This window comes from Morone saxatilis, unplaced genomic scaffold (assembly GCF_004916995.1).
Source record: "Morone saxatilis isolate NCDOM2014 unplaced genomic scaffold, NCSU_SB_2.0 Contig8, whole genome shotgun sequence".
Taxonomy (NCBI): Eukaryota; Metazoa; Chordata; class Actinopteri; family Moronidae; genus Morone; species Morone saxatilis.
The window spans coordinates 25,495,201-25,502,946 of record NW_023340257.1 but is presented as its reverse complement, the minus strand read 5'-3'; the positions used below and the strand labels follow the sequence as shown (position 1 = coordinate 25,502,946).

The window sequence follows — 7,746 nt, the reverse complement described above, 5'->3', positions numbered from 1 at the left end:
ACAATGTGCCAAGCGTGCAGGGGACAAGGAACACTGAGTTTGTGTGAGAAAAGAAGAATATTTATGTCTGTCAAATACATAAAACAGGTAGAGAATTGAGTTAATTGTTACGTTTTTAATTTATAATCGTGAAATATCTATAAAATATCGTCAGTGAGTCCTTTAAGAACCACTGACTGATAGCATGGCTTTTTTTTATTTTTTTATTTCAAAGTCATCTTTATTGCAAAAAAGGGGTGGTTACAATCAGATGTGACTTTAACAGAGATATATATATGTAACAGATCTATCTATCTATCTATCTATCTATCTATCTATCTATCTATCTATCTATCTATCTATCTTATCTATCTATCATCTATCTATCTATCTATTATCTGTCATCTATCTTTCATCTATCTATCTATCTATCTATTCTATCATCTATTATCTGTCATCTGTCTATCTATCTATTATTATCTGTCTATCTATCTATCTATCTATCTATCTATCTATCGTATCTTATCTATCTAATCTATCGGTAATCTATCTTATCTATTAAATCTGTCTAATCTATCTATCTATCTTATCTATCTATCTATCTATCTATCTATCTATCTATCTATCTATCATTATTGTCTATCTATCTTCTATCTATTATCTTCTATCTATTTTTTCTATCTTATGGTCTATGTTAGTCGTGTATGTATCTGCTATCGTGTTGAGTGCGGTGAATGCTATCGTATCGTATCTTCTTATCTATCTTATTTCTGATTCTATTCTATCTTAGTCTATTATCTGTCTTTATTTTCTAATCTATTCTATTCTATCTTATTATCGTGGTCTATTCTATCTATCTATCTAATCTTATCTATCTTATCGTATCTTCTATCTATTATCTATCTATTTATCTTGTCTTCTTATTATCTATCTAATCTATCTATCTATCTTATTATCGTATCTTATCTGGAGTCTATTTATCTATTAATCTGTCTGATCTATCTATCTATCTATCTTATTTCTGTTTCTTCTATCTATCTATCTATCTTCTTATTTATTCTATCTATCTATCTTTATTTCTATCTATCTATTTGATCGTTCTATTCGTATTCTATCTTATCTATCTATCTATCTTCTATTATTTATTATTCTATCGTATCTATCTATTATCTGTCTATTATCTTCTATCTTATCTATCTATTATTTGTCTATCTAGTCGTTTATCTATCTATCGCTATCTACAATCATCTAGTCTACTATCCTAATTATCAGATTCTACTTAATTATTCTGTCTAATCTATCATCTATCATCTATCTATCTATCTTATTCTATCTATCTACTATTCTATCTATCTATCTGATCTACTAATCTATCTATCTGCTGGGTGGGTGAACCTCAGGTGGGCGGTGCCTTGCGCGTTGCTGTGGTGACTCAGTGGGCGGGCCTTGCGCCCGGTTGCTTGTGGTTTTGACCTTCAGTTTGGCGGGGCCTGGGCGCCGTTGCTGTGGTGACCGTCAGTGGGCGGCCTGTTAAAATATACACATATACAAATACAAATATACAAATATACAATTATTCAAATCACACAAAAATCACACAGAAAAATAAAGTACTTTCAAAAAATAAATAGATAAAGATAAGAAGAGAAAGAACGTGGGTGCATTAATGTAATGCATACTTTATATACTAAATAATATAATATAATATTCAGATAGACCTGTTGTCTTGATCCAAGAACAAACCAGTACGTGTGCTTGTTCGTGTGTGAGAATAAGATAATAGACTGTCAGGAGAGACTCCCCCTGAAGAGTTTGCTGTTGTTCATTAGAACTAATTGAAGTGTGGTGTAGACACGGCAGCTGATCTCAGTGCTTCTTCTCTGAGTCCATTTCTATCACATCAATTAGTCTTGCTCCACTTTACGACTTTACCGACTCAAAACATCAAAATACTTGCGGTCGTTTGTCTCAGTGTGGATATTACTTGTAAAATCTTTTCACATCCTGATGCTCCTCGCGTTATTGTCGAATGTAGCTGAGGTCTAATCAGATGGTGCTGTCATCTGAGGCTTGTGCCAGCAACTCTTCAGTGCAGCTGCAGAAATCAATACGCTGTTATTAGCACAGATAGAAGGTGTCCATTTGTGGTTGAAACTACACTTCATATAAATTTGCCCTTATCAGTAGTGAGACTTTTATATTTAAAAATATTCACTACAAATAAAATGTTCACTCCTCTGACATACTAAAATATTTTCTGCTACATGAGCGTTTAGTTAACACCCGTCTGGTTGCAGTGCAGGTTCCTGTGATTCAGTGTTTACAGGAAGCGGAGCTCTATAGGTTGACCTGTTTGTCTGTGCTCGCAGGATGTGTACGATAAAGTTGATTACTTGAGCTCCCTTGGGAAGACCCAGACTGCGGCTGTCCAGAGGGATGCAGACATCGGCGTGGCTGAGGCAGAGAGGGATGCTGGGATACGGGTAAGGAGGCTTTAGCAGGTGGAAGACTATCAGAAGTAGTTTCTGTTATACACAACAACCAACTGAACACGGTTTTTACTTTTTTATCGTCTCCTAGGAAGCAGAATGTAAGAAAGAGATGATGGACGTCAAATTCCTGGCTGACACCAAGATGGCTGACTCCAAACGAGAACTGGAGCTGCAGAAAGCTTCTTTCAACCAGGAGGTCAACACCAAGGTGGGCACCCTGAGGTTTAAAACTATCTTCAAAAGGTTTCAAACAACATGTGTGTTACCTGAAGTGTGTGCGCTTCAGAAAGAGACACTCTGTGTGCTGATGTTTTCAGAAAGCAGAGGCCCAGCTGGCGTACGAGCTGCAGGCAGCCAAGGAGCAGCAAAAGATCTGTCTGGAGGAGATTGAGATTCAAGTGGTGCAGAGGAAGAAACAGATCACCATTGAGGAGAAAGAGATTGCCCGGACAGACAGGGAGCTCATTGCCACTGTCAAGAGGCCCGCTGAGGCCGAGGCCTACAAAATGCAGCAGCTCGCTGAGGGGCATAAGTGAGTCAGAGCCCATTGGTTAAAGAAGGATTCATTTTTTTTACCAGTATCACCAATCAGTAGAAACTGCAAGACCACTGAAAGAACACAGTCACTCCTCTCGTCCTCTTTAGGCACGGCAGTCTGTAGTTGACTTAAAAGAAATTACCTGGAAATCTGGAAAAGCGAGCATCCTTTGTGAGTTTAATTTGCTTGGTAGCAACAGCCTCCATTTATAAGCAGTAAAAAAGAGGTGGAGAAGAAATACTAGCAGGGTGGATGATTATCTGTCTCACCATGCCACATTTCCATTTACGGTTTTCATTCAGCCTCTAATTCCTTATTTAGTGTCACTTAAATGTTTTTAAAAGTTTCTGTTAAGTAATGCAGATTACGCCGCTGACAAACAGGAACATGATTTGGAAATGTATGATTAGAAGTCATGTAGAGCTAAGGAGCATATTGTGTAAAAAGAGTTTTTGACTGTGACGTGTTAATGAATGAATCGGATATCAGTAATTTGAACTGGTGTGTTTCCCCCGCATCAGGACGGAGAAGGTGCTGCTGGCCCAGGCTGAGGCAGAGAAGATCAGAAAGATCGGTGAGGCGGAGGCCTCCTCCATCGTAGCAGTGGGCAAGGCGGAGGCTGAGAAGATGAGAATGAAAGCTGAGGCCTACCAGCAGTACGGAGAGGCAGCTAAGACTGCCCTGGTCCTCGAGGCCCTGCCTAAGGTAGAACATAGATGGGTTCTTTTAAAGTTGTATAATGAGCATCCATCTTCTCTAACCACGTTTTGCTCAAGAGGACTTTCATTTAGAGTTGGCTGGTTTTTTATTAATTGAAAGGTTTCTTCAACAGTTACCATAGTTGTAGAAACCCTGTGTTAGTGTTTTAATATTAATGGAATAGTTTTTGGGAAATACAATTATTCACATTAGTTGAGAAGGTCAATATCACTCTCACGTCCTTTTACTAGCAGTTCTTGTTATGTCTTATTTGTTTAGTTCCCTCAGCATCCCACCACACAAGCACCTAGAAAGCTGTAGTATGTTAAGCTTTCAAAAAACAAGTCGATATCGATTTTTCCAATTCACTAAATACCGATATTTTTTACACCGATATGACAAAGGTTCTCAGATTGCTGCTTCCTTTAAACAAATATTTTATTTAAAAATGTTTAAGTTAAGCTTGATTTCTTCCATACTACTGTCCGCTGAACTGTGACGCACTCTGCTGTGCTGACAGTGCTGACTGAGAGTCGGAGCGTTCTCTGCTGGACAAACTACCTGATGAGACTATTTCTACGTTCTGTAAGGAATGTTTTTATATCAGTGCATATTGGAAACACCAATATCTCTGTGATATGTACTATACCAGGTCCATATAGACTGTCCGGTTCTGCTTTTGATCGTAGCAATAGCAACTCTCTCAGCTCTCAAACCAAAATTCAAAACTGAACACACAATGTTCTTACTTTTTTCAGGCATTGAGGGATATGAAACCACGGTTAAAGGACAATGACGGCTCTCAGTCTTACGTCAGAATGACCACAGTTGCTTCATCTCAATAATTCAGAAGTCATGAGACTGCAACTGCATAATGTATCACATGATTATTTCCTGCTCACAGTCAACACTTAACCATGTTTTTGCAGATTGCTAGCAAGGTGGCAGCACCGTTAGCCAAGACCAATGAGATCGTCATCCTCAGCGGGGAGGGAAGCCGCGTGACGGGCGAAGTCAACCGCCTTTTGGCAGAACTTCCTGTGTCTGTCCATGCTCTCACTGGAGTGGATTTGTCAAAGGTCAGCATGCTTTATTTTATCTTTGTAACAATTTGAATGTATGTGTAGAGTTACTAAATTATTAAATGCATAAGGGATTAGGATTAGGAGTCTTTGTTTTGATATACACAGATATTTCACCCATTGCTTCTAGTCCCAAGTAGACCCTCTCTGACTTGTAAACACCCACATCTTTAAACACTCCCCGAGACGAGTAAACTGACCTTTAAATGTGATGTAACATAAAAACTGTCATGAAAGCATCTTTATTTTTTAGATTAAATTAAGAAAGAAAAATAAACCGGTTACATTTAGTTGCACATCCTGCAGTATCCTGACCAACACCAGTGTGCAAACATGCTCTTTACAGGATACACACAGATACGCACAGTTAATAAATTCACAGGGAAAGCTGCCTTTCTTCAGTCCTCTGAACTCATGCAGCACAAATATATGTTTCATGCATTCAGTGCATTAGATAGGTGGATGGTTTGTTTCCTTGCCTCTGAGTTTCAATGCCAGGTGGAATAATCTGTCTTTTCTTGACAGATCCCGTTGCTGCAGAAGATGAGCAGCTCTCAAGCCTGAAAACCGACAACTCCGCGTGACTTCAGTATCTGTTGTATGCACTCTGATAGACTGCCTTTAATACACTTGAAGAATTTTGTTGTTTTATACGTATATACTGTATACCAAGTGAATTTTGGAAACCTCTGGTGCCTTACTTTATACAGGACCAGAACTGCATGCACTGCTGCTCATTCAAAGATTTTTTTATTTCGTTTTAACATGGGAACATTTTGTGTTGTGTTTTTATTTTGTTTTTTGTATTTGAATGCTATACATTGGCCCGTTTGTATGAACTGCCATCAAAGAGGAGAGCTGATATCAGACTGGTGTGACAGTTGACCTACCTACTGACTCAGACAGCTGATGTCTGAGTCAGCTTTTCTTTGGTGTGTATACAATGGGGCCTCTGCTCTCACTTTTTTCCTTCTGTATGTTGCTTTTTGTTGATTAACAGTACCTCATCATTTATGGTTAGACACATCTGAATTCCCAAGATAATCTGAATATTTTCTTGTTAATTGTAGAGCTTTCTTTGAATTGTACATGTTGTAATTTTTAACTATCAAATGTTATTCAGGTTATTATTATTATTATGTCTCACTGGTTGATTTTTACAATGTAACAGGTGCTCACAATCTTAAAAGAAGCTCCTTCGTTGTGCAAATAGCATCTGTTCCTCTGAAAGAATTTTCCTTCTCCACAAACTGTTAATATCAGACATGATGATATGATCATTTGGCAGAAAGACAGGAAGCAAAATCAGATCTTGTGCTGATAATGGTTAGCTCGTAATGTGGTCCTTTTAATATTTACTTTGAGTTTTAATCTAAAATGTTAGTTTGGACCTTGATTAAGATTGAAAGAAATGGTTGATGTAAAAAAAAAAGATGAAAAAAGATTTTGTAGGCAAATTGTAAAAAACAACTTGGAGTTGTGTGAAATATGTTTATATTGTGGAAAAAGCTTCATGTTAATAGATTCTGAAAATGAAAGGTCAAACATTGATGCCAAATAGAATAGTTAAGTTTAAGTTTTATTGTATAGGAAGAATTTGGGATAAGTTTATCTGATGTTTGAAATCATACTACAAACATCTGTAGATGCTAAGCCATGTTTGACAGGACGTGTCAACAAACCAAACTTTTACACTTTTCAGAGAAACACACTTTCTGTTCTTTTCAATGTCTGCAATGATAGCTTGGTAGATTGTTAGCAGAGATCTTTAACTTATTAATTCATGTTTTATCAATTTTAATCTGTGATATTGCTGTTTGTGAATGGTCACAATGTTTTGTTGTTTTGGGGTCTAAATGTTAAGCTCCAGTGCAGCAGCACAAAAGCTCTGACACAGGTTTTTGGAAGGTACAGCATATTATTGGGCGTAACAGGTTGACCCCTCCTATGAAATCTATTTCATTCACTTCCAGAAGAACTGGCAGTGAATTCTGGTAGCCATAACCTGCTTGTCTCCTCTCACTGCTGTAAAGAGCTGCACTCACCTACACTGAACCTAAACTAGTGTGACAGTGATTTTTAGTTTGAACCTCATATCTCAAGCAGGTGAAACAGCAAATACAGTTATAGTTTTATGAACGGCTGAAGAAACGGCCAGTGTGAGCATACTGACAATACAGAATTTACAAAGGACTGTTATTGTTGTTGTTAACATAGTTTTTTGTCTCATTTAGATGATTTATGTCTGTACCAATGCTGATATAGTGACTTGACAAATACTGTGACCATATTCATTTATTTTGCTTTGTCTCCAGTGTATATATGACATACTAGTGTATTATTGTTAATGTTACTTACAACACGTACACTGTGTGTCTCAAACGGCCATGAGTTTCTGTATGCTCTTGCTGCATGTCATCTGTCTGTACTCAGAATAATCAGTTCACTCTCAGCTAATTGTCATTCTAATAAATCAAAATGCCATCATTTATTTTTCGCCATTTACTTTGCTGCAGTCTGTTTAAAGAAAGACATTGCAAACCTTTTATAGTTTTTTCATTGACTCCTGACACAGCTTCCTAAACTTGGTTCAACACACACACACATAGTTAAACAGTCATAATGTCTTTGCATTCTTCATTTCATGTTCTGTTTTGTTGTATCGATGTCAGTTTTCTATCTATTACTTGGGCCAAATGTTGTCATTCTCACAGAAGGCACAAAGACCATTTTCAGGATTAATATCTTTCAATGTAAATAAATGACAAGAGCCAAAACTTATTATCTAGTGTAAGATCCTCAGACTCCAGTGAATGCACTATAACAAAACACAGAATACAGATTGCATTTGAACGCAGGCTCTTCACACATGCTTCTGATCTGACTCCTTCAACCAATGCATACGCCCTTAAACTATTGCACAGGCTTTTGTCAGCGATACCTAAATGCAGGATTT

At 37.4% G+C, this 7,746-nt stretch overlaps 1 protein-coding gene across 1 annotated transcript; it reads left to right on the top strand.

The window, feature by feature from the left end:
* Positions 1–2,348: 2,348 nt before the first annotated feature.
* LOC118342166 (flotillin-2) lies at positions 2,349–7,328 on the top strand (the record flags this gene model as incomplete). Its single annotated transcript, XM_035680620.1, is given in 6 exon segments — positions 2,349–2,462; positions 2,560–2,679; positions 2,789–3,003; positions 3,531–3,714; positions 4,638–4,787; positions 5,316–7,328. Coding segments are annotated over 6 exon segments (822 nt in total), but the record flags the coding sequence as incomplete, so codon positions are not given.
* Between the last annotated feature and the right edge of the window lie 418 nt (positions 7,329–7,746).